We start from the raw sequence: 16,082 nt of genomic DNA on the forward strand, positions 1-16,082 counted from the left end.
TCATTTTATGAATCTAGACTTTGGAAAATATGAGATAAAGCAAAATTTTGGAGGAGCACACCTTTATCCTAGGAGCCCTTAAGAGATGTCTCAAAAGTCTGAACTGACAGAGGATGCCTGTTAACATCAGACCTAAACAGACATCAAGTGAAACGCACAGGCTAATTGGAGTTGGATATTTCCTCCCATCCTATGTGTAGCCCTAACCCTGCTCCCCTCAGCTGTTCTGACCCATCTTTGAGCCTGAGGAAATAGAAGCAGCCCTGAGCACCTTTGCAAGTCTTCCTGGGGTGCCAGAGGAACCTCATCCCATTCCTGAGCAGGGGTTCATGGGCATCACTGAGGACATCCGGGTCTTCAAGATTTATTTATTTATTTATTTTTCCTGAGACAGAGTTTTGCTCTTGTTGCCCAGGCTGGAGTGCAATGGCGCAATCTCAGTTCACTGCAACCTCCGCCTCCCGGGTTCAAGCGATTCTCCCGCCTCAGCCTCCCGAGTAGCTGGGATTACAAGAATGTGCCACGACGCCCAGCTAATTTTGTATTTTTAGTAGAGACAGGGTTTCTCCATGTTGGTCAGGCTGGTCTTGAACTCCTGAGCTCAGGTGGTCCGCCCACCTCGGCCTTCCAAAGTGCTGGGATTACAGGTGTGAGCCACCGCGCCTGGCCAAGATTTCTTTTTCTTGCTTCTTCAGATGGCCGACGATGATAGCTTTTTCTACCTTGGCACCACGACTGGAGATATTCTAAAAATGAACCCCAGGACTAAGCTGCTGTCAGATGCAGGGCCTGCGAAGGATAAATTCAGTTTGGTGAGTAGAGACCATCACCACTGCCCTGCCCTTTTTCTCCCTTCACTAGCAGTATGTACTTTTTTTTTTTCTTTTCTTTTTGAGACAGAGTCTTGTTCTGTCGCCCAGGCTGGAGTGCAGTGGCATGATCTTGGCTCACTGCAACTTCCGCCTCCCGGGTTCAAGCGATTGGCCCGCCTCAGCCTCTCAAGTAGCTGGGACTATAGGCGTGCACCACCACGCCCGACTAATTTTTGTATTTTTCAGTAGAGACAGGGTTTCATCATGTTGGCCAGGCTGGTCTTGAACTCCTGACCTCAGGTGATCCGCCCACCTTGGTCTTTCAAAGTGCTGGGATTACAGGTGTGAGTCACCGCACCCGGCCAAAGCATACACTTTCTTAATGAAGAAAGAGTTTGTGGGAAAACATAAAAAGTCAGTGATGGACCCAAAGCCACATCTCAATTTGCAAGGTACATTGGCCAGTTCTCTATGCCCTCATCCCTGGTTTTTATTCAGCGTAAAGACATTTCTAGGTGTCCTGAATTAGGGAATCAGAACCACATTTATGTTCACCTCTTCAAAGCATAGGGCCCGTTGCTTTGTGATTTTAAACTGCATTGGTTCCAGCCCCGTTGTCATACATAAGTGTGCTCTTTGATCTATAAAACTGTATAAAAATTTTTGTCTACTCTACTAACTAGATCTTAGATTTTAGCCTCAGCTGACATTATAAGTCGCGAAAAAGACCTATAAATAGTCAACTGTTTATATTTACAGAATTCCTCGCAATTCTAGTTAAAAGGACAGTTAGAGACTTTGATATTTACACCAAAATAAAAAGCTACCATCAAAGGATCATTTTATATAATAAGTGCTGCTATTTCCAGCAGCCCAGAAACTCACTAGGGCTTTTTCTACTAAACTTTGAATTTGAAAGCTTGTACTAGGTTCTGCACCTGCCTATCTCATTTCTGATAACAGAACAGATGGTTCTAACTAAGCTTAGATACTTTTCCACGTAGCAGATATTCTCAAGAAACTTTGAAATACTGCACTGTGTTCCTGGGAAAATGTCAGAGTTTTCTTAGTCACATAATCATTTAATATTCAAGCATTCAAGGAGATGCATAACAAGAGGGGAAAACTATAGTGTAAGTAGAGAAGAGTTAAGAAATAATTCTACAACAGATTGAAGTGTAGCTTTTCAAGTGTGTTTTTTCTAATTCTTTTTAGGATAGGAATTCTTTTTTTATTATTACACTTTAAGTTCTGGGATACACGTGCAGAACGGGCAGGTTTGTTACGTAGGTATACATGTGCCATGGTGGTTTGCTGCACCCATCAACCCGTCGTCTACATTAGGTATTTCTCCTAACGCTATCCCTCTTCTAGCCCCCAACCCCCGACAGGCCCCAGTATGTGATCTTCCCCTCCCTGTGTCCATGTGTTCTCGTTGTTCAACTCCCACTTATGAGTGACAACATGTGGTGTTTGGTTTTCTGTTCCTGTGTTAGTTTGCTGAGAATGATGGTTTCCAGCTTCATCCATGTCCTTGCAAAGGACATGAACTCATCCTTTTTTATGGCTGCATAGTAGTCCATGGTGTATACGTGCCATATTTTCTTTCTATCCAGTCTACCATTGATGGGCATTTGGGTTGGTTCCAAGTCTTTGCTATTGTGAGTAGTGCCACAATAAACATACGTGTGCATGTAGAATGATTTGTAATCCTTTGGGTATATACCTAGTAATAGGATTCCTGGGTCAAATGGTATTTCTGGTTCTAGATCCTTGAAGAATCACCACAGCATCTTCCACAATGGATGAACTAATTTACGCTCCCACCAACAGTGTAAAAGTGTTCCTATTTCTCCACATCCTCTCCAGCATCTGTTATTTCCTGACTTTTTAATGATCGCCATTCTAACTGGTGTGAGATAGTATCTCACTGTGGTTTTGATTTGCATTTCTCTAATGACCAGTGATGATGAGCTTTTTTTCATATGTTTGTTGGCCGCATAAATGTCTTCTTTTGCAAATTGTCTGTTCATATAGGATAGGAATTCTAATATATTAAACAAATAAAAACAAAGCACATCAGGTTAAGCAGAGCAAGTCTTAGAGGCCTGCCAGTGCCAACTCCTGAGATGCCACCAAAGGGCTCCATATAACACTACCTGAAAACTACTGGATTTTTTGTTTTGTTTTGTTTTCCTAGCACTTGGGAACTAAATATCTCTCTAGCAAAGATGCTGGCTGTCTTAGGGTTTCTCAAACCTTTGGCACTTAAGTCACCTGTGGATGCTGAAATTCTTAACCATGCAGGTCTGATGGTCAACTCCACAAGGCAATGGTTCCAAGACACCTTGGAAGGGATAGGAGGTGTCACTGAAGATGTTTGGTTTCAATATCAAGTGATCTTACCCACTTTGAAACTCTACTTAAATATTTGTTCAGGCCAGGCCGGTGGCTCACACCTGTAATCCCAGCACTCCGGGAGGTCGAGGTGGGCAGACTGCTTGAGTCCAGGAGTTCAAGTCCAGCCTGGGTGACATGGTGAAACCCCCTCTCTACAAAAAATATGAAAATTAGCTGGGCATGATGGAGCATGCCTGTAGTCCCAGCTACTCAGGAGGCTGGGGCAGAGGAGGCGGTGAGCTGAGATTAAACCACTGCACTCTAGCCTGTGTGACAGAGTGAGACCCTGTCTCAAAAAAATAAATAAATAAAAATTGCTTTATGGTTAGAAAGGCAAATAATTGGAAAGGTTTAAAACTGACCTGTTGGCTAGGTGCGGTGGCTCATGCTTGTAATCCCAGCATTTTGGGAGGCCGAGATGGGCAGAAAACTTGAGGTCAGGAGTTCAAGACCAGCCTTGCCAACATGGTGAAACAGTGTCTCTACTAAAAATACAAAAATTAGCCAGGTATGGTGGCGTGTGCCTGTAATCCCAGCTACTCGGAAGGCTGAGGCAGGCGAATCACTTGAGTCTGGGAGGTGGAGGCTGCAGTAACCAAGATCACGTCACTGCACTCCAGCCTGGGCAACAGAGTGAGACCCTGTCTCAAACAAAAAAAAAGAAAACAAAAACAAAAACAACCTTAAACTAAAATTGACCTATTAGGCATACAGTACTAAAACGAAGATGATGATGATGACAATGATAATAAAAGTACATGCTGTATAAGATCTGTGTGACGAAAACTATAAAACCGTGACAAAATAAATCAAGTAAGAACTAAATATATATTTCTCCTTTTCTTTTTCTTTCTTTCTTTCTTTCTTTTTTTTTTTTGGAACAGAGTCTCGCTCTGTCGCCCAGGCTGGAGTGTAGTGGCACGATCTCGGCTCACTGCAAGCTCTGCCTCCTGGGTTCACGCCATTCTCCTGCCTCAGCCTCCCGAGTAGCTGGGACTATAGGCGCCCGCCACCATGCCCGGCTAATGTTTTGTATTTTTAGTAGAGATGGAGTTTCACCGTGTTAGCCAGGATGGTCTCAATCTCCTGAGCTTGTGATCCGCCTGCCTCGGCCTCTCAAAATGCTGGGATTACAGGCGTGAGCCACTGCACCTGGCCCTAAGTAGATATTTCATGTTCATGGATAGGAAGACTCAATATTGTCGAGATATGAGTTCTTCTTAATTTGAACTATAGATTTAATACAATCCCAATAAACATCCCAGCAAGTTATTTTATGGCTATAGACAAACTGATTCTACAGTTTACACAGAGGGGCAAAAGCCTCAGAGCAGAAAGCACAATATTGATACCTAATGTAGACGACGGGTTGATGGGTGCAGCAAACCACCATAGCACGTGTATACCTATGTAACAAACCTGCATGTTCTGCACATGTATCCCAGAACTTGAAGTATAATTTTTTAAAAAAGAAAGCACAGTATTGAAGAACACAGTTGGAGGAGTGACACTACCAGATTTCAAGACTTGCCAGGGCCGGGCTCAGTGGCTCAAGCCTGTAATCCCAGCACTTTGGGAGGCCGAGACGGGCGGATCACGAGGTCAGGAGATCAAGACCATCCTGGCTAACACGGTGAAACCCCGTCTCTACTAAAAAATACATAAAACTAGCCGGGCGAGGTGGCGGGCGCCTGTAGTCCCAGCTACTCGGGAGGCTGAGGCAGGAGAATGGCATAAACCCGGGAGGTGGAGCTTGCAGTGAGCTGAGATCCGGCCACTGCACTCCAGCCTGGGCGACAGAGTGAGACTCCATCTCAAAAAAAAAAAAAAAAAAAAAAAAAGACTTGCCAGAAAACTACAGTAATTAAGACAGTGTAGTGTTGGTGAAAGAATAAATAAATGGATCAATGGGACAGAATAGAGAGCCCAAAAAGGAATTCACATAAATATAGTCAACTGATCTTTGGTGAAGGAGCAAAGCAAATACAATGGAAAAAAAGATAGTCTTTTTAATAAATAATGCTCAACAACTGGAAAACCAAAAAAAAAAAAAAAAAGCCTAGATACAGACCTTATACCTTTCACAAAAATTAACTCAAAATGGATTACAGACCTAAAACACAAAACACTAAAACTCCTGAAAGATAAAATCCAGAAGACCTAAGGTTTGATAATAACTTTTAGCTATAATACCAAAGACATGGCCCATGAAGGAAAGAATTGAAAAGCTGGACTTTCTTTTTTTTTTTTTTTTTTTGAGACGGAGTCTCACTCTGTCGCCCAGGCTGGAGTGCGGTGGCCGGATCTCAGCTCACTGCAAGCTCTGCCTCCCGGGTTTACGCCATTCTCCTGCCTCAGCCTCCCGAGTAGCTGTGACTACAGGCGCCCGCCACCTCACCTGGCTAGTTTTTTGTATTTTTTAGTAGATACGGGTTTTCACCGTGTTAGCCAGGATGGTCTCGATCTCCTGACCTCATGATCCGCCCATCTCGGCCTCCCAAAGTGCTGGGATTACAGGCTTGAGCCACCGCACCCGGCCTGGACTTTCTTAAAATCAAAAATTCTGTTGGATGAAAGACACTGTCAAGAGAATGAAAAGTAAAGATACGGAGTGAGAGAAAATATTGGCAAAAGACATACCTGAATAAGGACTGTTACCCAAAATATACAGATAACCTTTTTTTTTTTTCTTTTTTTTTTGAGACACAGTCTCGCTCTGTCGCCCAGACTGGAGTGCAGTGGGGCGATCTCGGCTCACTGCAAGCTCCACCTCCCGGGTTCACGCCATTCTCCTGCCTCAGCCTCCTGAGTAGCTGGGACTACAGGTGCCCGCCACCATGACTGGCTAATTTTTTGTATTTTTTTTGTTTTTTTTTTTTAGTAGAGATAGGGTTTCACCGTGTTAGCCAGGATGGTCTTGATCTCCAGAACTCGTGATCCACCCGCCTCAGCCTCCCAAAGTGCTGGGATCACAGGTGTGAGCCACCACGCCCGGCCTTTACAGAGAACTTTTAAAACTCAACAATAAGAAATGGGCCAAAGACCTTAACTGCCACCTCACCTAAAGAAGATATACAGATGGTGGCCGGGCACGGTGGCAGCTCACTCCTGTAATCTCAGCACTTTGGGAGGCAGAGGTGGGCGGATCACTTGAGGTCAGGAGTTTAAGACCAGCGGGGTCACTGTGGTGAAACCCGTCTCTACTGAAAACACAAAAATTAGCTGAGTGTGGTGGTGCGAGCCTGCAATCCCAGCTACTAGGGAGGCTGAGGCAGGAGAATCACTTGAACCCGGGAGGTGGACGTTGCAGTGAGCCGAGATTGCGCCACTGCACTCCAGCCTGTGGGACAGAGCAAGACTCTGTCTCAAAAAAAAAAAAAAAAGAAGATATACAGATGGCAAGTAAGCATATGGAAAGATACTCTACATCTTATATCAGCCGGGAAATGTAATTAAAACAGCAATGAGACACCACTACATACCTTTTCAAATGGCCAAAGTCCAGAACACTAACGACACCTAGTATTGACAGAGATGGAGAGCAATAAGTACCATTGTTCATTGCTGATGGGAATGCAAAATAGTATGGCCACTGTGGAAGATAGTTCAGTGGTTTCTTGCAAAATTAAACATACTCTTACCGTGTAATCCAGCAATTGCACTCCTTGCTATTTATCCAAAGGAGCTAAAAACTTACGTTCACACAAGAACCTGCACACAGACGTTTATAGAAGCTTTATCCATAGTTGCCAAAACTTGGAAGCAACCAAGATGTCCTTCACTAAGTAAAGGGATACATCCAAACAATGGAATATTAATCAGTACTAAAAAGAAACGAGCTATAAAGTCAGGAAAAGACTTTATAGGAAAAGAAGGAAACTGAGAGGCACATTACTGAGTGAAAGATGCCGGTCTGAAAAGACTACACACCATTTGATTCTAACTATATGACATTCTGGAAAAGGCAAAATTAAGGAGACAATGAAAAGATCAGGATAGGCACGGTGGCTGACGCCTGTAATCCCAACACTTTGGGAGGCCGAGGTGGGCGGATCACAAGATCAGGAGATCGAGACCATCCTGGCCAACATGGTAAAACTCCGTGTCTACTAAAAATACAAAAATTAGCCGGCGTGGTGGCGTGTGCCTATGATCCCAGCTACTCAGGAGGCTGAGGCAGAATTGCTTGAACTCGGGAGGTGGAGGTTGCAGTAAGCCGAGATCACGCCACTGTACTTCAGCCTGGCGACAGAGTGAGACTCCATCTTAAAAAAAAAAAAAAAAAAAAAAAGATAAGTGCTTGCCATGGGTTAGTAGGGAGGGAGGGTGAATAGGTAAAACACAGAGGATGCTTTGGATGGTGAAACTATTCTGTATGACACTATCATGGTAAATATATGTGGCTATTAATTTGTCCAAACCCAGAGAGTATACAATGCAAAGAGGAAACCCTAATGTACACAATGGGTTTTGGGTAATAATGATGTGTCCACGTAGGTTTATTAACTGTCATATATCTACTCTGCTGGAAGATATTGATAATGGGAGAGACTCTTTAACTGTGGGGTGAAGAAGTATTGGGGAAACCTCAAATACTTGTATCTTCTGTTTAATTTTGCTGTGAATCTAAAACTGCTCTAAAAAAAAATAGCCTAGTAAAAACAAAAATAGGCCAGGCAAGGTGGCTCATGCCTGTAATCTTAGTGCTCTGGGAGGCCAAGCAGGAGGATCACTTGAGGCTGGTGTTTGAGGCCAGCCTGGAAAGCATAGAAAGACCCTATCTGTATGAAAAGTTTTAAAAAATTAGTCGGCATGGTAGTATACATCTATAGTCCTGGCTACTGGGGAGGCTGAGGCAGAGAATCGCTTCATCCCAGGAGTTCGTGGTTACAGTGAGCTGTGGTTGTGTCACTACACTCCAGCCTGCGTGGTAGAGACCCTGTCTCCAAAGTACACACACACACACACACACACATGAACGTGCAAACAAAAAAAATGGTATGTGTCAATAAATGCTGCTGTGTCAGACATGGTGCAAAACTCCTTCCTTACATGATCTCATTCGATCCTCATAAACGCCTAATGAGATAGGTACCATTTTCATCCCTGCTTTACAGATGAGAAGACTGAGGCTCATACCATTGGAGATCTCCTCACTTGCAAGTAGTAGAGCTGAGATTTCAACCCAGGCCGACTGGCTCCAGAACCCGTGCACTTGAATGACGTCACTTGAATGATGTCAGTTGTAGTTTTAAAAAGTTTATTTAGAAATCACACATATGTAGCTTCGAGGCTCTGTGAAACTCTTTACCGCTCGCATCCCCAAGTCCCCAAACAAATGCTACAAAGATTCACTCCAGGTTGTCCCCTCATAGGCCGAGCCTTCATCCTGTTGTCCTGCTGAGGCACTTTGGAAGTTAGGGGTGAGGAGTGGAAACTGGGGAGCATATAATTCTGGTCCTCGCCTTCACATTCTCAAGCCTTGGTTTCTCTTCTCAGTCACAAAATGTCTTTTGAGCCACAACAGGCTAAATTCAGTTTAAAGTAACTTGAAAGAGCATGATATTTGTTTTATAATATTCAAAATTCATTAAGACACAAACCTATATAGTCACTAGCTATATTGATTGTTTTAAAATCGAATGTTGTGGCCGAGTGCGGTGGCTCACACCTGTAATCCCATCACTTTGGGAGGCTGAGGCAGGAGGATCCCTTCAGGTGAGGAGTTTGAGACCAGCCTGGCCAATATGGCGAAACCCCATCTCTACTGAAAATACAAAAATTGGCTGGGCACAGTGGCTCACACCTGCAATCCCAGCACTTTGGGAGGCCAAGGCAGGTGGATCACGAAGTCAGGAGATCGAGACCATCCTGGCTAACACGGTGAAACCCCATCTCTACTAAAAAGATACAAAAAATTGGCTGGGCATGGTGGTGGGCGCCTGTAGTCCCAGCTACTCGGGAGGCTGAGGCAGGAGAATGGCGTGAACCCGGGAGGCAGAGCTTGCAGTGAGCCAAGACAGGCCTGGGCGACAGAGCAAGACTCCGATTCAAAAAAAAAAGAAAAAAGAAAATACAAAAATTAACCAGGCATGATGGCGCCTGCCTGTAATCCCAGCTACTCTGGTGGCTGAGTCACGAGAATCGCTTGAACCCAGGAGGCAGAGGTTGCAGTGAGTTGAGATCATGCCACTGCACTCCAGTCTGAGTGACAGACAGAGACTCTGTCTCAAGAAAACAATAATGATAACAAATAAATAAAATGTTGCTCATGCACATTTTAAAATTAGAACTTCACAGTGAATGCTATAAAACAACCAGCATACATCATCAAACTTTTTATTTGGAGTGAGTAGTGGGGGGCACCCCAACCTTTGAAAAGCACTTTAAATTTTAAATATGTTTCCCCCTCTTACGTAGTACATGTTGTAGTTCAGATAATACAGTCACCAAACAATAAGGAGTCTTTTGTGCTTTCTTGGGATATTAAATATGGTCTCTTTGCATTTGTAAGAATTAAGTTCTGGTGAAAACAGTGGCAGCTGAGAGACTAGCATTGCTGAGGTTATGTTTATACCTTCTCTTGGCCATATTTGAGTGGATGTAAAAGTGTTAATTTTTTTTTTTTTTTTTGAGACGGAGTCTCGCGCTGTCGCCCAGGCTGGAGTGCAGTGGCGCGATCTCGGCTCACTGCAAGCTCCGCCTCCCGGGTTCACGCCATTCTCCTGCCTCAGCCTCCTGAGTAGCTGGGACTACAGGCGTCCGCCACCGCGCCCGGCTAATTTTTTGTATTTTTAGTAGAGACGGGGTTTCACCGTGGTCTCGATCTCCTGACCTTGTGATCCACCCGCCTCGGCCTCCCAAAGTGCTGGGATTACAGGGCCACCGCGTCCGGCCAAAAGTGTTAATTTTTAAAATATTCAAAATGCACCGGTGGTTTTAGGGAGGAGGCATGGTGAAGCCTGTTTGCATCCTGCAGGCCCAGGAGGGTTACTTCCTGGCAAGTGAGCTCGGTGTTGGCATTGAATTCCCTTGGTCAGCCTGGGGGTGCATCGTGAGCAGAACCTTCATGAACGTCCTCCAGGCAATGTGTGCGGCACTGGCATGACTTTGGCCATCTTTTTAATTCATCCTTCATTTAGCCTTTTTCTTTTTTTTTTTTTTAATTAACATTTGAATCTTTTAAATTGCCATAGGTTTTTGGGGAACAGGTGGTTATTGGTTACATGAGTAAATTCTTCAGTGGTAATTTGTGAGATTTTGGTGCCTTTTTCTTAACACTGTTTCTCCTCGCAGGGAGTGTCAGCTATCAGGTGCCTGAAGATGGGGGGTTTGTTGGTGGGCTCTGGAGCCGGACTGCTGGTCTTCTGTAAAAGCCCTAGCTACAAACCCATCAAGTAAGTTCTGGGCCTCACAGAGTGGGGCTGGGTAGAGACTCACTAAAGGGAGGTTTGCTTAAAGCCGGCAACTCGATGCTATTGGCAAAGTGATATTTGGTTAAAAAATTTCATCTTGCTGTTAGAATGAGTAGTTGGAATCACAATAGATGGTGGCTTCTTTGCCAATGAAAAGACAAAAGCTTATGTTGAATCAAACCAAAGTAGTCCACTATTATCCAGAGGGACACTGCCCATTTAATAAATACGTAAGTTTGCATTTAGCTAATACATTGAGCCATGATGAAAGGAATGGGATGTTATAAACTTATCCAACAAATAACCCCCAATGTTAAATGTTCAAAATTGGTTAATTCAATGAAATTTATTATGCAGTGGGTACCTATTATGTGCAAAGCTTTGTGTTAGTCATGCATTTGAATACAATTTATAATAGAAATAGCCAACATTCACCAGCCATTTCTATATGCCAGATACTGTGCTATGTACATTTCTTGGCTCCAATCAAAATAAAATGCAACCAAACCTTATGTATTGCCATTAACAAGTACTTATTCAGCACCTCCTCCAACCAAACCAATGTATTAGATGCTATTAATAAAATAAAGAAACATAAGCTATGGTCTTTGTCCTCCCAGAACGTACAGACTCGTTTGGGGATAAGGTATATACACATGAAAGAAGTCACTACCAGACAAGATAGTATATTAACACATGGTCCAGATAAAGTAAAATATATTATGAATGTTGTAGAGATCAGAGAAGAGGATGACCTTCTTGGGATGGAGAGATCAGGGAGGACAGTTCATAGAGGGATGGGCTTAAACAAAACCAGTTACCCCACACATGCTCTGTATGGCCTCTGCTACCTCCCAGGAAGCCAGGGGTAGTTGCATATACATTGTAGAAATGAGCATCAGCTGTCTTCATTCAAAGAAATCTGTGTTGAACATTCATGGTGTACCAGGCACCATTCTAGGTGCTTAGGATATCTCAGTGAATAAAACAAAAAAGACGGAAGAAAAAAAAAATCCCTGCCCTCATGGAGCTTACATTCTAGCAGGAAGGAAAAGGCAATAAATAAGAAACAAAATAAACATGGAAGGTACATAGTATTAGAGGGTGACAAATACAATGGGGAAAAATGAATTAGGATGTAGAGTAAGGGGATTACAGTTTGAATAGAAGCAGGGAGGCCAGGTGCAGTGCTTCATGCCTGTAATTCCAGCACTTTGGGAGGTCGAGGCAAGTGGATTGCTTGAGCCCAGGAGTTCCAGACCAGCCTGGAAGCACAGTGAAACCACATTTCTACAAAAAATACAAAATGTAGCCAGATGTGGTGGCACACACCTGTAGTCCCAGCTACTCAGGAGGCTGAAGCAGGAGGATTGATTGAGGTTGATCAATCAACCTCAAGGTTGAGGCTGGAGTGAGCCATGATTGCAGCACTGCACTCAGCCTGGGTGACAGAGCGAGACCTTGTCTCAATTTTTTTGTTTAAATAAAAAAGCAGTGTATACTTTGCCATTTTAAATTCAGTGGTCAAGGTAGGGCTTATTGAGAATGTTTTGGACCAGTTTCATGCCTGTATGAAGGGGAATGAGGGAGGGAGGAGACTTTAGAACAATATTGGAAGCCCTCCAGGTTATTATACATGTTCAAGTTTGAAAGCCACAGCCCCAGAGAATGCTGGGAGCAGCGTTTCATCAGGAGCCTGGTGCCTGGACAACCTCATGGAATAGACACTTATAAAACCTGGAATCTGATTTCTGGAGAGAGAGAGACAGACAGACAGAGAGAGAGAGACAGAGAGAGAGAGAATCGAACCTGAATCCTAATACAGGTGAGGTGGAGAAGAGGAGTGATGAGAAACTTAACCTTAAGATAGCAAAAACCAGGAGAGGAAAGAAATAACATTCAAGTATTATCAATAATACAAGATGCAAGAAATAAAATAAAATCAAGTAAAAAAAAAAAACTATGTTGGGTTGTCTCTGGATGTATGAAGTGGATATAGAAAATTAACCCTCTAATTTTTTAACCCTTCGTTTTTAATGTGCATATGATCCCGTTATGATGAAGATAAACTCCAAGTAATTATTACAAGGTTTGTGTCATCACTGTTTCCAAAATAACCCTGTGTGACAGTGCAGACTTAAATCAGATGTGATTTCCACCTCCAGGGCTTTTTGTAGATTGAAAAGGCAGCTCACATGAGAAGTCATGGAGACTAGAAAGGGAAGAGGTATGATCAAAACGCTCACTGCAACCTCTGCCTCCCGGGTTCAAGCGATTCTCCTGCCTCAGCCTCCAGAGTAGCTGGGATTACAGGCGCCCATCACCAAGCCCAGCTAATTTTTTTGTATTTTTAGTAGACACGGGGTTTCACCATGTTGGCCAGGCTGGTCTCAAACTTGTTACCTCAGGTGATCTGCCCGCCTTGGCCTCCCAAAGTGCTAGGATTACAGACGTGAGCCACCGCGCCCAGCCTGTTCTTCCCCTTTTATCCCTAGGCTTCACTTTGTCTTCTGAAGTTCCCAGATGCCAATAGCCAGTATTTCTTGAGGTTGTCATCTGTAGGCTAGCATACCTTACCTTCGCTGCAACCCCTGTAAAGGAGGAATTATTCTGTGGTTGAGTAAACTGAGGTCAGAGGTTTCTGACAATTTGCCCAGAGTCACAGACCTCTAGTTAGTGCAGGAACTGGGATTTAACTTGTCTTCCTTTCTCCATTAACTGTTCTGTGTCCCACCAAATAAACCTCTAAAACACTGCACTTCCCATGCTGGCTTCCTGCACAAGAACCCGCGTTGAATTCTTCATTGTTCAAACTACATTACTTACAGAGAGAGGCTGTATTCCTAGGGCCTCATTGATTTATATGCTTTTTTTTTTTTTTTTAATTCATACTCATTATAAAGGGAAGAGGGAGAAATATGAACTGTAGAAGAGGAGAAACCAACTCCTAAAGGTTCTGGCAAAGACAACCCCTACTTTTTTTCTTTCTCTCTTTCTTTCTTTCTTTCTTTTCTTTCTTTCTTTCTTTCTTTCTTTCTTTCTTTCTTTCTTTCTTTCTTTCTTTCTTTCTTTCTTTCTTTCTTTCTTTCCTTCTTTCCTTCTTTCCTTCCTTCCTTCCTTCCTTCCTTCCTTCCTTCTTTCTTTCTTTCGACAGAGTCTCACTCTGTCACCCAGGATGGAGGACAGGGATGACATTGTGGCTCACTGCAGCCTCCAACTCCTGGGCTCAAGTGACCCTTCTACCTCAGACTCCCAAGTAGCTGGGACTATAGGTGCGCACCACCACACCTGGCTACTTTATTTTATTTTATGTTTTATTTTTAGAGACAGGGTCTTGCCATGTTGCCCAGGCTAGTCTCAAACTCCTGGCCTCAAGTGGTCATCCTTGCCTAAGCCTTCCAAAGTGCTGGGATTACAGGCATGAACCACTGTACAAGCTCTGAAATGATTTTACTTATAAATAAAATTTTGTATTCTATTTTTTTTACTTAATGCAAGCATCATAAACATTTTCAGTATTACGATGTAATCTTTTTATTATGGTAACATATACACACGCTACATAATCTTTTGAACATTTTTTTAGGCAAATATTCTATGAAGCTGATGTTCCAAAGATCATTTAACTATTCCATTACGACTGGCTATCTAGGTTGTTTCCAACCTTTTACACTTTCAGATAGGGTTATCATAGCATCCTTTGACGTAAAGTATCTTCCCCCTGATTTTAGGATTATTTTTCAGAAGTGAAATTAATAAAGGGGTTAGTTGCTGTGGTCAGTTGTACCCATAGGCCTGCCTGGAATACTCCCTCTACCCAAATCCTGCCTGCATTGCACAACCCATGTCAAAATGTTATCTCACTGAAGAATCTTCCCTGACTACTTTAACCTACGCTGACCTCTGGCTTTGCTGTTCATGTGTCCACCAACTTGTGAGTAACTCCTGCATTTTCAACTGTGTCACTTCTGTGAGGGCAGGTCCGAAATTAGACGCCTGATTTGTATCCCCTGACAGGCTTCAGACGACTCATAACCACTTACGGGTTGAGTGGGTCTCCTTTACCTTTGTGCTTCTCCCTAAAGGAAGATTCAGTTGCAAGGCGGCATCACTTCTATCACACTGCGAGGAGAAGGACACCAGTTTTTCGTAGGAACAGAAGAATCGCACATTTATCGTGTCAGCTTCACGGATTTCAAAGAGACACTCATAGCGACTTGTCACTTTGAAGCTGTGGAGGATATTGTCTTTCCATTGTGAGTAGAAGAGAAAAAGAAGAATGTGGAGATTTGGTGCGGTATGCAAGGGCATTTAATTTTATGAATGCATTTTCAATATCAATTCACACAGTTACGATTTTGTCTCCTTAAATTTTTCTAATGTGATGAATTATTTTAATAGACTTTCCATTGTCTTCGCCATGCAATTATATTAGCTTTCTAATTCAAATTTGGGTTTCTTTAGAGTACTGACTTTTCTAATCAACCCCTCCTGGAAAGGGTGAGTACCCGACAAAACCTTTCTGTTTTCCTAATGCCATCCAGGAAAAGCTTAGTACTGGCAGTCCCTGACTTACGATTTTTTTATTTTATGATGGTGTAAAAGTGAACTGTATTCAGTAGAAACGATATTTCAAGTACCCATACAACTATTTTGTTTTTCCCTTTCAGTACAGTATTCCATAAATAACATGAGATATTCAACACTTTATTAGAAAATAGGCTTTGTGTTAGATGAGTTTGCCCAGCTACAGGCTAATGGAAGTGTTCTGGGTATGTTTAAGGTGGGCTGGGCTAAGCTAGGATGTTCAGCAGGTTAGGTGTATTAAATGCATTTTCAACTTAGGATATTTTCACCAAGCATTGGTTTACTGTATGTATATCTCATCTTTTTTTTTTTTTTTTTTTTTTTTTTTTTTTTTTTACATAAGAAAGTGGCAGTCTTTATTGGTGAAATATACACACACTCTCGGCAAAGTTCTCTGGTCCTCAGGTGTAATAGGGAAGTCGCTACCAAGGCCTGGTGATGTTCTCCGTCCACAAATGCGGGGCCGGCAGAAGTCACACCGGCTCCTGCTGGCAGCGACCTTTAATCATTGGTACTGGAAGGGGAGGGCAGGGCGGATAAGGGCTTGATAGGGCGCCTCTGTAGGCGGGTCGGGTAAGTTTCGACTTCGATTGACATCACCTTTCGGCGCATACTCGTTGATTCAGACCTTTCCGCTGGAAAGTTGGTGAGGAAGAACCCGAAGCAACATGTAATTATGCCTTCGCTCACCTTCCTCCATCTTGTTCCTTTTCACCAAACAGTCCAACCCTGGCCGATTATAGAATTCAGGGCGCCATGGTCTGTCTGGCTGCTTCCTGCTGTTAAGGGGCTGAAGTTAGGGTCTGAGGTTGCAGTTGGGTGTAGGGATGCAGGAGAGCAATACGCAATGAACGTGGAAGTATAACAA

At 43.2% G+C, this 16,082-nt stretch overlaps 1 protein-coding gene across 4 annotated transcripts in view; it reads left to right on the forward strand.

Annotated features, from left to right (window-relative positions):
* CFAP52 (cilia and flagella associated protein 52) overlaps positions 1-16,082 on the forward strand; it is a 68,405-nt gene that overhangs the window by 25,341 nt on the left and 26,982 nt on the right. For 3 of the 4 annotated variants that reach the window (XM_031657374.1, XM_031657372.1, XM_031657375.1), the window contains exons 6-8: positions 696-812; positions 10,509-10,609; positions 14,713-14,883. In XM_031657374.1, coding sequence (XP_031513234.1) covers positions 696-812; positions 10,509-10,609; positions 14,713-14,883 — 389 coding nt within the window. The remainder of the gene's footprint in view (positions 1-695; positions 813-10,508; positions 10,610-14,712; positions 14,884-16,082) is intronic. The other variant, XM_031657373.1, reaches the window with a different exon arrangement.

The sequence above is a fragment of the Papio anubis genome, chromosome 17 (assembly GCF_008728515.1).
Source record: "Papio anubis isolate 15944 chromosome 17, Panubis1.0, whole genome shotgun sequence".
Classification (NCBI taxonomy): Eukaryota; Metazoa; Chordata; class Mammalia; order Primates; family Cercopithecidae; genus Papio; species Papio anubis.